The sequence below is a fragment of the Eptesicus fuscus genome, chromosome 5 (genome assembly GCF_027574615.1).
Source record: "Eptesicus fuscus isolate TK198812 chromosome 5, DD_ASM_mEF_20220401, whole genome shotgun sequence".
NCBI classification, from domain to species: domain Eukaryota; kingdom Metazoa; phylum Chordata; class Mammalia; order Chiroptera; family Vespertilionidae; genus Eptesicus; species Eptesicus fuscus.
In genome coordinates, this window is record NC_072477.1 from 46193291 (window position 1) to 46209757 (window position 16467).

General features: G+C 51.0%; 3 protein-coding genes across 3 annotated transcripts in view; 2 read left to right on the top strand and 1 right to left on the bottom strand.

Annotated features, from left to right (window-relative positions):
- Positions 1-1483, top strand: part of CSNK1G1 (casein kinase 1 gamma 1) — a 147344-nt gene extending 145861 nt beyond the window's left edge. Inside the window, exon 14 of the mRNA XM_054716148.1 lies at positions 1136-1483. The gene's annotated coding sequence lies outside the window, so the exon portion shown is untranslated. The remainder of the gene's footprint in view (positions 1-1135) is intronic.
- Positions 1484-5124: 3641 nt separating this feature from the next.
- Positions 5125-11482, top strand: PPIB (peptidylprolyl isomerase B). The gene is made up of 5 exons (XM_008139137.3): positions 5125-5320; positions 5995-6108; positions 7042-7135; positions 10447-10631; positions 11141-11482. Exons 1-5 carry the CDS (start codon positions 5186-5188, stop codon positions 11261-11263), a joined length of 651 nt encoding a protein of 216 aa, XP_008137359.1. The 5' UTR covers positions 5125-5185; the 3' UTR covers positions 11264-11482.
- Positions 11483-11940: 458 nt separating this feature from the next.
- Positions 11941-14968, bottom strand: SNX22 (sorting nexin 22). Its single transcript, XM_008139138.3, has 7 exons — positions 14879-14968; positions 14447-14530; positions 13954-14058; positions 13364-13458; positions 12773-12805; positions 12458-12525; positions 11941-12062 (listed from the first exon to the last, which is right to left on the bottom strand). Exons 1-7 carry the CDS (start codon positions 14951-14953, stop codon positions 11941-11943), a joined length of 582 nt encoding a protein of 193 aa, XP_008137360.1. The 5' UTR covers positions 14954-14968.
- Positions 14969-16467: the final 1499 nt, after the last annotated feature.

Below are 16467 nucleotides of genomic sequence, written 5' to 3' on the forward strand. Positions count from 1 at the left end.
TTTTAGCCACAAATCTTGGAAGTCTCATCAATCAAGCAGTCTTAACATGTTTGCCCTAACTCCTTTTGCAGGTGACTAAGTGAAAAAGAGTAGGTTTCTTCATTGTATTCAAAATAGTAAGTAGATTCCCTGGATATAGACAATAGTAGTTGACATATTTCCTCAAAAAGCAACCAGGAAGTCCACTCCAGTATTTGTAGATCAGCTTACAAAGGAAAAAATGAACGTGTACTCCATATATTTCTAGTGTGATTACCAAACTTGATGTTATTCAGAAACCTCAGTTTGGTGGACAATTTCTTTTATTAGTTTCCTTCTTTACTTCTCACAATCATCTTTCCAGTGCCATCACCACCTTCAAAGTCGCAGCTCAGAGGGCTATCCATGGTAGTAAAGGGGGTGCAATGCAGACATCCCAGTAACACACACGAGAGGACAGCTGTCCTGAGCGTCCCTTCCCCACACACCCCTCTTTCAGGGCAGCTGAGACCTTTTCAGTGTTCCTCTTCATGAGCTCCAGACCAAATCCCAGGCCAGCCCTTGTGCCGAAAGCTTTTTTAAGAGGCTTATCAATTTGTTAGGAATGTCTCAGGAAAGATGAGCCATTTCTTTGGAGGAAAATATATTTATGGATGGTTGTGTGTGGTTGCATTTGTATGCTTGTGTCTGTGTGCTCATTTGTGTGCATTTCACTTCCATAAAAACTCGGCCCAGGCTGCAGGGATCATGTGTTGTGAATATCCTTGGAAGTAAACAAGTAACAAGTGAGCTTCTCAAATTAGTGTCATACCACGCTGGTTCTGGGAATGAGCCCCATTTATCAAGCAGAAGAATAAAGAGCAGAAAAGATAGAGATAGAAACCAAAAATATTATAAGCCCTCCCCAATGGAAAATAATGTTGATTCATCAATGCCCATTTTGAATACGTGCTCTAATTTATTATATTATTATTTTGTTTGTTTCATTCATCTTTGCCCATTGTACTTTTAAAAAGATATTGGGATGTTGATTGCAATTTTTTTGAGACTAGATAATGTATAAATCAGTTGTGGAAATCAGTTTTAATTGATGTGTGGATGTGTCTGATCATTGTTAAATGCCTTTTTTTTTTTTTCCTCTTACCTATTGTTTTAGATGTGTAATGTTGTTTCATAAACCCTGGCACTGGTCACAAAGCTCAGCTGTGAAAATGAAACTTGTAGTATTTTTAAACATGAATGTCAATTTCAAGTGTATTTGAAATTATTCCTCCAGGAGAGAGATTTGTAACATCATTAGGAAAACCTCCTCTGCAGAGGAAGTAGCCTTCTTTGGAGAAAATGGGAAAATGGGTCTTGATAAGTTATCTCAAAGTAGCCCATTTCCTAGGGCACCATGGAAAACACAAATGTGATCTTTAAGTATACCTCTTCCCCAATTTGGGGAGGAAAGGACTCAGTTTGCACCCTTTTTGTATGTAAAATAAAATGTCCTACCTTTCTTGGCTAATTTTGTTTGTTTGGTTGATTTTTCTAGTTTTTATCTCCCCTGGCTAATTTGTAACTTAAGAATCTGGCTAGGACTAACTTGGATAGGATTCAAGCCTCCAGTGAATGAAAATAATATCTGATACTTTGACAGTCTTCATTTATTTGGGCTATACATTGCCTTCTCTTATGGGTCACTATAAAAATGGATATTCCTGCCCTAGCTGGTTTGGCACAGTGGATAGAGCGTCAGCCTGCAGACTGAAGGGTCCCAGGTTCAGTTTCCGCTCAAGAGCACATGCCCGGGGTTTCGGGGCCTTTCCCCAGTAGGAGGCGAGCAGGAGGCAGCCGATAGATGTGATACATTGATGTTTCTCTTTTCCTCTCCCTCTAAAAATCAATTAAAAATCTAGCCCTAACCGGTTTGGCTCAGTGGATAGAGCGTCGGCCTGCAGATTGAAGGGTCCCAGGTTCAATTCCGGTCAAGGGCATATACCTTGGTTGTGGGCACATCCCCAGTATTGGGTGTGCAGGAGGCAGCTGCTTGATGTTTCTCTCTCATCTGATGTTTCTAACTCTCTATCCCTCCCCCTTCCTCTCTATAAAGGATCAATAAAATATATTTTTAAAAAATAAAATAAATGTCAATTAAAAAATCTAAAATATATAAATAATCCTGGCAGAATTTGGACATTCACCATTAACATACTAGTTCCAATATCCCTGTGGTTCTTAGGTGGTGGAACACCAGGAAGTTAGGATCTGCTCTATGGAAGAGCAATGAATAGAGTTTTATAATTCTGCTCCACTAATGAGGAACACCTATACAGACAAAAGATATAACTGGGATATGCAGTATAAACTCATAAGGGCATATATTGGCCACAGAAACAACTGCCAATCTGGCGTGATTGGTTGCATTTTTTCTGTTGTTTTTTTCTTTGTTTCTTTTCACTATTCAATTACTAGTAAGGATTTGTTTTTTTCACTGGCAGGCAAGTAAAAACAGGAAAAACATTTAAGATCTTTATGAGAGAAAAACTTCACCTTGAGACCATTTTATCCACCAAACTTATTTTTTTCTTTCAAAAGTGGTGGAAAAGGTGGGGGGAAGAAGGCTGTTTTTATGCCATTTTAGCATTTGCTCCTCATGTTGAGAAGGCTACTTTGAAAATATAGTTTGGTGAACATTTTTCTCAGTGGCTTCGGTAGCAGTGTAAGATCTATGAGTAGGGAAAAAGGCTTCACAGACCCTTAGATCATCTTTGTCAGTGCAAATGATTTTATCTAGAAGAACCTCCTGATAGAAGTGGTCTGGATTAAGGTGTGAAGATTCAAAAATAGCAAATGTTATTTGTGTTTCTGTGAGATTTGTCTGTTGCAGCTCTGCAGCCAGTGTAAGGAAGGACAAGTTAAACTTATGCCAGTGGCCATGCGTAACCTGAAACTTAGGTCAGCACCTCATAGAGACCCAACTGCAGAGTTTAGGTAGAGAAACAGACACTACCTACAATCTGGGCTGTGAAGACCAAAAATTTTTATAATTAATCTTTGAAAATTAGTTTTAAAGATGTTTAATAACATAATAGGTGCACGTTTTGGAAAGATGTACTTTGGTGTGTGTAAGACTTAGGTACTGAAGTATGTATGTTGTAGACTGAACACCAAGTGTGTGTGAATACCTGAAATAGGGATGGGAAGGCATCTAACAACCATCCCTGATCTTTCTGAAGGTCTAGAAAAGGGAGACTAAAACTAAGACCTTGGCATGTATTACTTCCCGTCGGGGTGCTAATGTGACACTATCTCAGCGATTACTTGTTGAGCACTTAGCCCTGCAGCAGGTTTGGGGGAGCTACAGTATACACAAAAGTGCAACACAATCGTTGCTCACAAAGAAATGTAGTTACTTGGAAAAATAGGTAAAGGAAGTTAGTTAAGCCCTAGCTGGTTTGGCTCAGTGGATAGAGTGTGGGTTCCATTCCAGTCAATAGCACATGCCTGGGTTGCCGGCTCCATCCCCAGTGGGGGGCATGCAGAAGGCAGCCAATCAATGATTCTCTCTCATCGATGTTTCTATCTCTCCCTCTCCCTTCCTATTTGAAATCAATAAAAAAAATAAAATATATATACACATACACACACACATACATTAATATATTTTATTGATATATACACACACACACATACATTAAATATATTTTATTGCTTTTTTACAGAGAGGGAGAAGGATAGAGAGTCAGAAACATCAAGAGAGAGAAACATCAATCAGCTGCCTCCTGCACACCTCCTACTGGGGTTGTGCCCACAACCGAGGTACATGCCCTTGACCAGAATAGAACCTGGGACCCTTCAGTCCGCAGGCTGATGCTCTATCCACTGAGCCAAACCAGTCAGGGCTCAACTTTCTTTTTTTAAGTATTTTTTTAAAAATATATTTTTATTGCCCTAACCGGTTTGGCTCAGTGGATAGAGCATCAGCCTGCGGACTGAAGGGTCCCAGGTTCGATTCCGGTCAAGGGCATGTATCTTGGCTGCGGGCACACCCCCAATTGCGGGGGTGGGGGGGGTGCAGGAGGCAGCTGATCGATGTTTCTCTCTCATTGATGTTTCTAACTCTCTATCCCTCTCCCTTCCTCTCTGTAAAAAATCAATAAAAAATATATTTAAAAAATAAATAAATAAAAAATAAAAAAAGAAAGTTGAAGACCACACTAGATCCATGTATCCCTCTCACAATGATGTTTCTCTTTAAAAATCAATTTAAAATCTTAAAAAGAAAAGCCCTAGGTTGCTCAGTGGTTAGAGCGTCGGCCTGCAGACTGAAGGATCCCGGGTTCAATTCCAGTCAAGGGCACTTGCCTCGGTTGCAGGTTCAATCCCCTGTCCCGCTCGTGGGCAACCAATCGATGTGTGTGTTTCACTTCGATGTTTCTCTGTCCTGCATCCCTTCCTCTCTTTCTAAAAATCAATGGAAAAAATATCCTCCGATGCGGATTAACATAAAAAAAGAAGAAGAAAAACACAAAAAGTGGTTTTGCGCATTGACTCATACAGCAATAAACATAGTAAGATTAGAGAAGGAAGAGAAAAGTGACAGGACAAAGTCAAAAGTGGGTTTTGAAGCAAGTTTTGCAAGGAGCTGTGTAAGTCATACTCTGGATACGCGTAAACGTGGAAACTACCACACCCTAACCCAATTTTGTGGTTGACTGGCCCAATACGGACAATTGCGAGCGCCTCCAGCCCCTGTCCACTCACTTCCCAGCTAAGTATCCGCGCCCACCCCAAAGACTTCCATTTCCGCCAAGTCAGAGCGGCCTGGCCGCGTGACATGCCGCTCTGCATGCTGGGTTTTGTAGTTTCTTCAGAAACCCAATCCCCGCGCTCTCTGAGGGGGCAACGCCTTCTGCGGCTCCTTTTCCTGTAGGTGGGCATTAGAGGGCTGGGGAGCCAATGAGGCCGCAGTAACGTGGCAGCCACCCACGAGCCCGCGCCTTCGCCCGCCCCACCGGGAGCCGGGCCCCGCCCCCAGGGGGAGCTACTATCAGGCGCAGACCCGGAGGGGGGAAATGAAGCCCTCCTCCTCCTAGGAGGCCTGCAGAGGCCCCGGCCTCCCCCGCGGCCGCGCTCGGTGGAGGCGCCGGGGCCCACGCCGCCCGGCCCTCACCTGCTTCCGGCCCTCGGCTGCCCGAGCCGTGCTCCCTTCTCCCCGTGGATGCTACGCCTCTCGGAGCGGAACATGAAGCTTCTCTTCGTCGCCGCCCTGATCGTGGGCTCCGTCGTCTTCCTTCTGTTGCCGGGACCTTCCACGGCCGATGAGAAGAAGAAGGGGCCCAAAGTCACCGTCAAGGTCCGGCTTCCCTTCCCAAGCCCTGCCCGGCGGGGCCCGCCCTCCGCCGCCTGGGGTCGGCGTGGGCATTCTGGGCTCAGGCTCAGCTCCTCCCTAGTCCCCGGGCTGTGGCCTGGTGACGCCTGGATGGTCCTCCTCCATTCAAACTAGAGGAAGAACCGACCCTCCCCGAAACCCCTGGCCTGACCCCGGAGTTGGCCTCGGGGATGCCCAGCTGGGGCCGCACCCGCAGCCTCAGAGAAGTCCATTTGCAAATAGCCCGCAGTGCTGGCGAAGTGGTGAGAGATCACGTCTGCCAGATCGTGAATCCTTTCTCTGTTTAGGTCAAATTTTAACCAAGTACAAAGCACAGCAATGCAGTTTAAACTTGTGTGGTTGTTTGTTTGTTTTTTTTTTAATTGCTGTTGTTTTGTTTTCTGATGTTACTTTCTGGAGCCTGGGAAGATTGTTACCCTGTAGTCTAAGGAAAATGTAAACAGGTTTCCTGGGAAATGGGCCTGGAATTTTCATTAGATTCTCATGGGGTTTTTGTCCCCACCAAAAACAGATTCAGAAACACTGCTTTAAAACAAGGCTTTGTTTTCTCTGCCATCCTCAGGGTAACTTCCTGGGCCCTTCTTTCCCTAACAAGGCCCCTTGAAACAGGCTAAATTTAAAATGCTCTTTTTCCTCAGGTGTACTTCGACCTGCGGATTGGAGATGAAGACATAGGCCGGGTGGTCATAGGTCTCTTTGGAAAGACTGTTCCAAAAACAGTGGATAATTTTGTGGCCTTAGCTACGGGAGAGGTAAGTGGCTAGAGCAGAGGGAGTCAAATTCAAACTAACTGAAGTTGGCAAGTAACGCTGGCAGCAAACAGCGCAGAGCGTGGCTCTCAGTACCAACTGACTGACTTGCCGTGTTGGCAAGGGGAGCCCAGTATTATCATGTCTTGAATTTTTTTTAATGAGTCCAGAAATCTGGATTTTTCTTTTTAAATTTTATTTTATTTTTAAATATATTTTTATTGATTTCAGAGAGGAGGGGAGAGGGAGAGAGAGAAACATCAATGATGAGAGAGAATCATTGATCTCCTGCCTCCTATATGCCCCCTACTGGGCATCAAGTCCACAACCCAGGCACGTGCCCTTACTGGGAATCAAACCGTGATCTCCTGGTTCACAGGTCGATGCTCGGAGCCACACCCGCTGGGCATGGATTTTTCTTTTTGAGAAAATTTCTCAGGCATTGCAATAACCAAAGAAAGCATGTCTGTGGAAACTATAGTTTGTGGCTGCAGCACCAGAGCTTTCTCTTAAGAGTAGGGGCCCAGAGTTTCCCAGGTTTTAAGAAAACAAGAGTGCCCGATTTAAGAAAGTTTATATTTCCAACTTCTCATTGGGTCGGCAGGTAACCTTTTCTGGGGGTCAGTTTTTTTTGCATCCGTTCTTATAATTAGAAAAAAATGAGAGGGAAAAGGCAGAGGCATTGTGTGAAGCAGAATTATATGAAGCCTGGGAAAGGTGTGAGGCAGGGGAATGCAGGCTAGCCCCTCCTGGCTCTGTGTGCTCCGAGCCTGGCTTGTGGTCACTGCTGGCCCCGCAGCACGTTGAACGATGACTGGCCAGCAGTGATGTCTCTTCTTTGAGCAGCAGTCGTTGTGGGCTGGGTTCCTGCAGGGTCTGTTTCATGTCTGCCTGGTGCCTCATGCCACCTCCTCACCTTCTCATCCCTTTTCCTAGAAAGGATTTGGCTACAAAGACAGCAAATTCCATCGTGTGATCAAGGACTTCATGATCCAGGGCGGAGACTTCACTCGGGGAGATGGCACTGGAGGTAACCCGGGTCCTGCGGGCAGAGGGCTCTGTCAGTGCAGCCTCCCAGACAAGGTCCCTTTCTTCCCCGGCTCCAGGCAGCCCTGTCACCTGCATGGAGACCCGCTGTACAGGGAACCCAGTACAAAGGAGGGAGTAATGGAGGGTGAGGTGAACATAACTAGGTAGACTTGCTGGTCTAGGCCTATAGCCTTGGTGACTTCTCACAGTACCTCGTGGTGGGAGAGGAGCAAAGTCAAACACGAGTGGGTGATTCTAGGTCAGGCATGCAAAGCCTCTGTGGGCAACCTCGGGAGCCCCAGCGAGGGTGGGCAGAGTTGCCTTCCTTGGCAGTCTCCTACCAGAGATCCTTTGCCAAGAGCTGACTTGGCACCCCATCAATGAGGATCTGTTGGGCCAGGCTCTGGTGGGTGCCGAGGACACAAAAATCAGTGTGGCAGCAATTCCCTGTCACTTCCAGTACCTGAAAACTCATAAATTGGCCCTAATCCGGCCTTTAGGACTCAGGCTCTGTCTTCAAGTTATCACCTCGGTGGAAAGAAGTAGGAGAAAGCCTGGGCAGGCAGGCCATGCAAACAATCTGTAATAATAAAAGGGTAATAGGCTAATTAGACCAGAGGGCCTTCCTTCTGGACAAAGCTACAGCAGGCGGGGGCCGGGCAGAGGCGGCAGAGGCCCCCCAGCCGTGGCGGCAGTGGCAGGCGGGGGCCAGAGCCAAGGCCCTTGCATGAATTTCATGCATCGGGCCTCCAGTACAGGATATAATAGCTAGCAGCAGGTGGCAGTGGAGGAGATGGCCAAGCAGACACAATCCAAAGGGATGTGTTGTTGGAGTCAGATGCAGTTGGGTGTGACCCGGTGTCTGCCACCTTCTTGCTTTTCAGCCTTGCAAGTGAGTTGTCGAGCTTTCGTTTTCTCTTGTGTAAAGTAAGAGTGGTAAGAGTTATGGGTGCTGGGAGGGTTGGGTGAGATCTTGAGTGTAAGTTCCCGGTATGTGGTTAGTGAAGTCAGCCATTGCCGGAGTGCTGACAAGTGCCAAGCCTGCATGGAGGGAGTCACTTGGGGCCAAGGTTATCAGGAAATGGCCTTGTGAATGTGAGGAAAGATTTGAGCAGGGTCCTGGCTGGGGAGAATATGAATGGGGAGAGAAGAGGCACGATTAAGTTGTGGGCCCAGCTGTGTTCGGCAGCAGGAACTTTGCCAAAGGTGGGGTCAGGGGAATGAAGTAGAGCACACTGCTTTGTCCTACCTGGAGGCTCCGCTGAAAACCTGAGTGGGGGAAGACCGGTCTCAAAGGAATTTGAGGAAAGTAGTATGGCAGCAGGATTCAGGCTGGTCAGGGGGCTGGCGTAGCTACGCCTGGGTAGGGCGATGTGGGCTGGAACCAAGGCAGGATGGCCTAATGGGCAAGGGCAGAGATTCCAGGACCAGACCCCTTTGTTTTGAGTTGCAGCTCTGCTGCTTCCTAGCTTGGGCACCTTCAACCTCTCTGTACCTCAATTTCTTCACCTTTGAAATATGGTTACTGGATCCTGCCTTATAGGAGAGGGTTTTTATGTGTAAAATGCTTGCAACAATTCTCTGGCATGGTTACTTACCACCCTAAGCAGTAGCCATTTTTGCCATGGGAGCACAGGAATGGTAAGAAAGGATGAACAAATGATGGGAGTGGGGGGCGGGGAACGACAACAGTAAGCAGAGGAAAAGTTGGCAAATAAATTAACTGATGTCCAGAGGGAGAGATTACTAAGGATGTTGAGGTTAACACGTAGAAATGTCCCTTTAAGTTTGGAACTCCTGAACTCCTCATATCTTGGGAAAGTGATTGGAGCAGGGGATGTGGATTTGTGGATTGTCTGGATAGCGGCAGCAATTGAAATCCTGATTTACAGAGGATTCTCACATGGGGAGGCTTTTAGCTGGCAGCCCAGCCAGGAGTCATTGCACAGCAGTGGGAGAGACCAGTTCATCTGGGTGTGGGCCTGAGAAGTGGGGCACAGGCTGGGACATGCCCACCCCCGCCCACCAGGCTAGATTCCTGGTTTTCAGTCTTTTCCAACTTGTTACCCAAGCATGTCAAACGTGCAGCCCGCTGGCCGCGAGTTTGACATGCTTGTGTTACACGGAAGGATCTCCCTAATTAGCATCAGTCTAGGAAATTTCCCCACCTGGTTCCATTCAGGGACCCACAGGATGAAAGTAGTTGTTTTAAAGAGGGAAAAAAGGCTTTGAAAAGTGTTGAGTAAAACAAAGTGAAAATTACTTTATTGCTGAGTTTCTTGGGGGCCTCTGGTTCACTAGTTCACAGTGTGACTCTCTAGGAGATGGGAAGAGGTAGTATTTCTCCTGTATCTTAGGATCGCTGAGACCGTCTGCTCTCGGCTCCCTTTGTCACGTCCCCAGGCCCCTTATGGAGGGACACTCACATACATTCATCGCTACCTTTCATTTTCTGTTCATGTGTTGGTAAGAGGCTCTAGACCAAGCATGTCAAACTCGCATCTGGCCCACAATGAATATTTTTGTGGCCCAGCCAGTATAATGGTTTGAGCAGTTATTTAGAATTATGAAATTTCAGTCTCCTGTAGGATACAGAATTACCAACATTCACCTTGGGTCAGTTTTGAAAGTACTCACTGTGAACAAGATTTCCCCCAAAGTAGGAGAGAGAGTAGCAGAGAAGAGATGCCAAGTGTCAGGAGGAAAACACTGATTTTTATCATTGCTCTTGTTCTTTATTTTTATACTATACTTTTCGAAATAAACCTACGTTTCTATGAAAAATGAAACTTGTTTTTTTGTGGCCCACATAAACTTAAACCTTATTTGGCCCGTGTTAGCCTTCGAGTTGGACATGCTTGCTCTAGACTTTGCAGAATCCAAATGGCATCTGCTTCCGTGTCTTTTGTGCTCTCGGGAAGAAAAGCTAGTCAGCCACCACATTCCTCCTCTTCTGGAGGGTTCTTACCTCCTGCCCCTGCATTCTGCAGTCTTCCTCCACCCAGATCCTCCCATGCAGGCCTCGGGCCATCACCAAGGCTGGTTGTTAATATGTGCCTTATTTAAAAGCCATAAACGACATTCTCAGAGTAATCATTCTTGTGGGCTATTCCCTAAATCAGCCTGGCCTCGTGCCCCACTTGGTCTGTCAACATGATTTAGCTCCCAAGGCCAGAGGGTAGGAAAAAGACCGCTCTTAAATACCCCTGTACTCTACTTGAGCCTGGCCTGACACAGAACAGGTTGAGGCCCCAAAGTCTTCTGAGTTTGTGCCAACTCGGGTCCCCTGACCCACACTGTCTTTCTTCCCAGGTAAGAGCATCTACGGTGAACGCTTCCCCGATGAGAACTTCAAGCTGAAACACTATGGGCCCGGCTGGGTGAGCATGGCCAATGCTGGCAAAGACACCAATGGCTCCCAGTTCTTTATCACCACGGTCAAGACAGCCTGGCTGGATGGCAAGCATGTCGTGTTCGGCAAAGTTCTAGAGGGCATGGTGAGTTTCGGAGATGAGGGCTAAACATGGGCAACTCTCACCAGGGATAGGACAGACCTTGGGGCCAGGGCAACCTGTACTTTATCCCCTCAGACCAGTGTTCCTGTCTGTAAACCTGGGGGATTTAAGACTAGCCTGCCTCTCTATGCTCCCAAGTCCTGAATCTTTCTAGGCCCCAGGCACAGGCCGGCCAGGCCTCGTTGAGGTTGTACCACTGCAGGGACCTCCCCATTCCATCACCCGGCACCACCTGGAGGTGTAAGGGCCCTTGGTACCGACTCCCCAGCCACTCTCCGCTCAGCCTGGGTCTTACTTCAGAGGATCAAATTGCCTGCATCCTCTTGTCAGAACTGGGTTCTCCCTGACCAAGATTCTAGGATGTTGGTGCCTTGAGGTGTGTACGCTGTTCATCACATGAGTCTCAGTCCTCCCTGGCCTGCACTGGGGCCTGTCTCCCTTGAGTGGCAGATCTCCTGACCCACCCTGCCTGCTTCTGCCCTTTCTCCCAGGAAGTAGTACGGAAGGTGGAGAGCACCAAGACGGATGGTCGGGACAAGCCCCTGAAGGATGTGATCATTGCAGACTGTGGCAAGATCGAGGTGGAAAAGCCCTTTGCCATTGCCAAGGAGTAGGGCCCCGGGGACAGTTCCCTCTTGAGCGACTGTGTTTGGGCCTGTTGCCCTCTCGGGGGGGTGAAGACAGCCCTCCACAGGGCTCTGTGCTGCACCAGCCCTAGTGCCGATATCGATATCTGACAGAGCGGACCCGCCCCTCACATTCCATAGGCCCAGTTTTGTAACAAACTTCTACCAATGCTGACCAATTAAAAAAAAAGGTGGGTTTTTTTATAACCAGTGTGTGGGCTGGGTTCTTGGGCTGCAACCTCTCTGTTCAAGTCTGTGGCCCAGCCTGTCGGACTCCTGAGGCAGTGGCTGCTCGTCCCCTCCTTGGGCTCCAGCCTGAACCCTTTCCCCAGATGCTACCCACAAACTGTCGAGCTTTTGCTTCTAAACTTCGCCAGCTACTATGCCTCAACCTTTGCTGCCCCCCCCCCCCCCCAAAGGTGAAGAAATACACCTGTACCTTTTCATAGCCTACCTCCTAAATTGACTCACCCTTTATCCTCATCCTCTCTTGTCCCTACCCGGAGTGCAGATCTATCACCCCAGCCACTGGTGCAGTTGGGTTCTGGGCCTGGGGTGGGTAGGTCCTGAGTCCAAGCCAAGGGGGACCCCACCCGTCTCTAATAGGGCTCCAGGACAGAGGCACGTGACTGTCCTGGCAGGTGGTCCAAAGGCCTCTGGGTTGGTCAAGGCATTGGTGGCAAAGGTGCAGGGTGACAGGGAGCCTCTGGCTGGGTGTCAGCGGTGCTGGTGCTGAAGCTGTAGAAGCCCTGGAGCACGCCATTCACCACCACGTTGGGCAGAGGCTCTGGGACAAGGAAACAGGAGGAAGGGGAACAGGAGGTGTGGGACGGCCATGGCCTCAGGCCTGCAGCTCCCTGAGCCCCTGACAAGGCAGCAGTTAACAGCTGGTCACCTGAAATGAGACCTGGGCATTCCCCATTCACATTCTGTTCGCATAAGCCAGGCTGATGGGAATGCAGACCGGGGAGCCACGTTTGCTGCACCAAGTCTGCTTCTGGAGGGGAGTGCACAGCAGGCCCCGAGGCACAGCAGCAGCAGGGCAGGCACGGTCCGGGAGGAGGGCAGGAGAAGGGAGCTGCTGCCGAGCGGTCCTGGGAGCTGAGAAATGGCAAGCTCACCCCCACTCCCACCCATTCCTGGGCCCTAAATCTGGGTTATAGGTCAGAGGCACCCTCTCACCTGGGGATGAGATACAAATGTAGGGGTCCACGCAGAAGCTGATGACAGGCCGGTGGTACAGCTGCGAGCTAGGAGGAGAAAGGGTCTTGAGCAGTGCAGAGTGAGGTGGGGCAAAGTCTTCTATTGGATGAAGACTGGGAATTGAGATCACTAACGATCCACAAGGAAATCGGTGAGTGGGCAGTGGTGTCAGGAGCGCCCACAGGAAAACGTGGACCAGTAGGATGGGCAAGGCAAGCCAAGCCAGGGGCTGCAGACCAGCCTAGAGGCCTATGGCCACCAGGGGGCAGCGGGGGCAGGAAGAGTCTAACTTGCCTGCTGTCACTAGGCAGGAACTCCCCCAGGGCTCTGAAAAGAAGAAAGAGTGTGAACTGCCTGGGGATGCTCAGGGGAGCATGAGGAAGGGGTGGGGCAACGGAAGACCAGAGCTTCACCTCCCAGGGGGCCACTGCTTCTATTTGTGACAAGCTCAGTTCCGGTGGGTAACCAAGGCTCTACGGAAAACGGCCCCCTGCCAGGGTCAAGAAAGCTGACAGATGCAGGGGATCATGTCTCAAGGCCTGGCAAATGTGAGCCCCTAAAGCAGTGATGGCGAACCTATGACACGCGTGTCAGCACTGACACGCGTAGCCATTTCTGATGACACGCGGCCGCTGAGGCGGCCACATGCCGAGGATGAAACATTTGCTGCTCCTGAGGATGAAACATTTGCGAAATGATGTTTTTTTCCTCAAAGTGACACACTACCCGAGTTATGCTCAGTTTTTTGGCGAAGTTTGACACACCAAGCTCAAAAGGTTGCCCATCACTGCCCTAAAGCCTTCACCTGCTTGCTGCAGAGAGCCCCTTTCCCCCAACACTGGGGCCTCTCATGCCAAGCCATGGCCCCTGGAGGTGCTCACTCACTCCCAGCTGCTGGCCTTGGGGTCTGTGGGGAAGTGCCGAAGACTCAGGAACTCCAGTAGCTCCTTGGGCACATCCCGGTTCAGGTACAAGATGCCCTGGAGAGGAGCACACAGGAAACCCGTCAGACACAGCTATGTGACACAGCCCAGTGCAAACTGAACACAGGAGTCCTGCCAAAATGATTACAAAGTTCAAGACCGCCAGAGTTTAAACCAAGCTCAGGGCCCTTCTGCACACTGGGCCCTGGGTGACTCCACAGGTATGTGCCCACGAATCTCCCTGGCCTGTCATCTGGCATCCCTGTGCGGGGAGGAGGGAAAGGTCCCAGCCCCACATCCGCATCATGAGGGCAATGCAGGATCTCACCCAGGAGGGGAAAGGAACTAGCAGCAGGTGACCCCAGTTCAATGAAAGTTCAAACTCAACAGAATTCAATTAATTTTCATTCTGAAATTACTGCTCAGAAAATTGAGCCTTGGGGTAGAAAAAATCACGCCCAAGACGTGCGTCCCGCATCCCATGCCCTCACCCGTCTCTGGGCCACACCTCTAGTCCAGCGGGCTGGGGGCAACAGGGAGACCCAGGCCCACCTGGATATAGGCCTCCAAGCCCTGCCGCCGCTGCTCCAATCCTCTGGTCCTCCAGTTGGGCAGGCGTTTCGAGGGGAATTCGGGCACCTTGTACAGTTTCTTGATCTGCGGTGCAATCAGTGTCCCCACTGAGCCCTTAAGCTCCCTTCACCCTAGCAAAAGCCCTCCCCAGCTCCCCCACCCTCTCCGTATCCCCAAAACTTCAGGCTCTACCCTAGGATGGACGCGGGTGAATGTGGTTGGCACAGGGGCGAGAGAGGGCCCAATGCACGCAGACGCCCGAGAGTGGGCGCAGGGGCATGGACAGTCCCGGCTGAGACCTGTCCCTCGGCCCATCCGCAGCCCGCAGGGCGGTCAGTGCCCAGGACCTGAGCCCTCCGGGGAAGGGAGTGGTAACAAGGGTGGCAGAGGCGGGGCCCGCAGCTCGCACGCCCGCCTCCCAGGGCTGGGCAGGAGCCCGGCAGGGGTCTGTCGGTCGGCGGCGCCGCCTCACCCGCTTGTGTAGCGCGTGGAACTCGCTGTAGCGCCTCGGCACGGTGTGTCTGCGCCCGCGGTACCGCACTTCCACTCGGAACACCTGCGGGGCGGGAGCGAGCAGGCGGGTGCGTGAGGCCCCCCGCCGGACGACCGCCCACCCTCCGCGCTTAAAGGCACAAAGCGGCCTTGGAGAGCCGCCGCTCCCTGGGGACCCTCGCGCGTCCCCCACTCTCGGGGGAAGGGGCGAGCGGACCTGCCCTCTGCTCCTCCTGAGTCCAGACCGCCGTCCGCAGGGCTGACAAATCCAAGCGCCCCGTGGCCGTCGGCAGGCGGTCCCCCGACGGTCTGGACCGCCGCTCTAGGACCTCCCAGTCCGGGGCGCGGGATCCACAGTGCGCTCGGCACCGGCGGGTCCCCGCGCTCCTTGCAACCCATTGCTCCCACTCACCATGTGGCTTTTCTCTGGGCTCTGCCTGGGCGCCTCGGCCTCCGGGCCCACGGACGGAATGTGAACTTCCAGCATCCGCGCCCCAGCCTCTGCCCCCGCTCGCGCGCTCGCAGCCGGAGCTCTCCTGGCGCAGCCGAGACCCCAGCGGGGCCCGCCCCGCCCCTCGGCCCCGGCCCCGCCCCGCCCCGTGTGGCCCCGCCCCGGGCGTATCCTCGCTCCGCCGGGTCTTGCGAGGGACTGATTAGGTTACCAGCAGCGTGGCGGGAGCAGAGAACCGCCCCAGAGCCTTGTGGGGTTGCAGTGCGGATGGGGACAATTTGGCCAAGCGGCATCCGTTTGTCAACCTTCACTGAGCGCCCACTGACTGTCAGACATGCGGTGAGCCAGTGTTTCACCTGCTCTTTGTTGAACACCTTACTGAAGACTAGAACCTGTGGGCACTGGGCACGGAGGGAGTCGGGCGCCTACCTTGGGGGCCAACCAGGGACATTCCTTGTGTTCCTCACACCTATCCCCGGCTGCCCCCCTCCCCTGTCCCCCACCTTCAACTTGGCCCCTGTGAGAGCGGCCGCGCCTGGGTAAGGCTTGGACCCCATCTGGATTTTTTTTGTTTTGTTTTTTCAAATTGATTGATCGATTTTCAGAGAGAAAGAGACATCGACTTGTTGTTCCACTTATTTATGCATTCATGGGTTGCTTCTGTACGTGCCCTGACAAGAGCCCTAACCTGCCACCTCTGGAGGATGCTCTATTGGACAAAGCCCCCATCTGGTTTTGATGTGCCCCTCCCCCAGCATCCACAAGCCCCTGCATTCATTAGTGTTCTTGTGTTTGTTTGTTTTTATGTTTTAAATCCATTCATTTTGCTTCAGGCCCAGTTTGCCAGGAAGAGGCAGTTTAAGGTCTTAGACTCTGCTTTGGGGGTCGGCTTGGATTTCCCAAAATGTGTAGACCTGTGCTCATCTGCAAACTTGGGATGATATGCCTCTCCCAGGATAGGGTATGGAAAATGAGCGACATGACCCCTGTGAGGCCATCAGCAGGGTAAGTGTTGAAAAGATGGCAGCCGGAGGGCTTGTCCTGGAGGCAGGTGGGTGGCTGGTGCTCAGGGCAGTCGGTGGGGAAGAGGGACTGAGCGAAGACGGGTGGCCTAGGCTGCTCTTGCCCACCGCCCTGGGCAGGGTCTTCCTGGGCATGTGGCAGGATTCAGTCCGTAACTCTCACCCGCTGTGATAGAAGGATCTCTGCTCCTGCCTCTCGGCCCCCCACCCCTCAGCCAAGAGGGAGCTGTTCCATTCAGCAGAGTCCACTCCACTGGCTTCCCATACAAAGGCCTGAGTGGGTGGTGGAGGCAGGGATGGCCCCACCTGGGAGGGTTCATACCTAGCAGGAGGCCTGTGGTGGGAAGGAGGAAGCAGAGTATCTGAGCTGGAGCAGAAACTCTCCATTCCCACCTCTGCCCCCCCAGAGGCTGAAATGATGGCCCCGAAATAGGAAAAGCAAGTCTCCCCAATACTATGTCCCACACTTTCTTCCCCCAATTCCATTATCACAGGGGCCCTAGAATCAGGAAGCTGAAACTCCCTGGG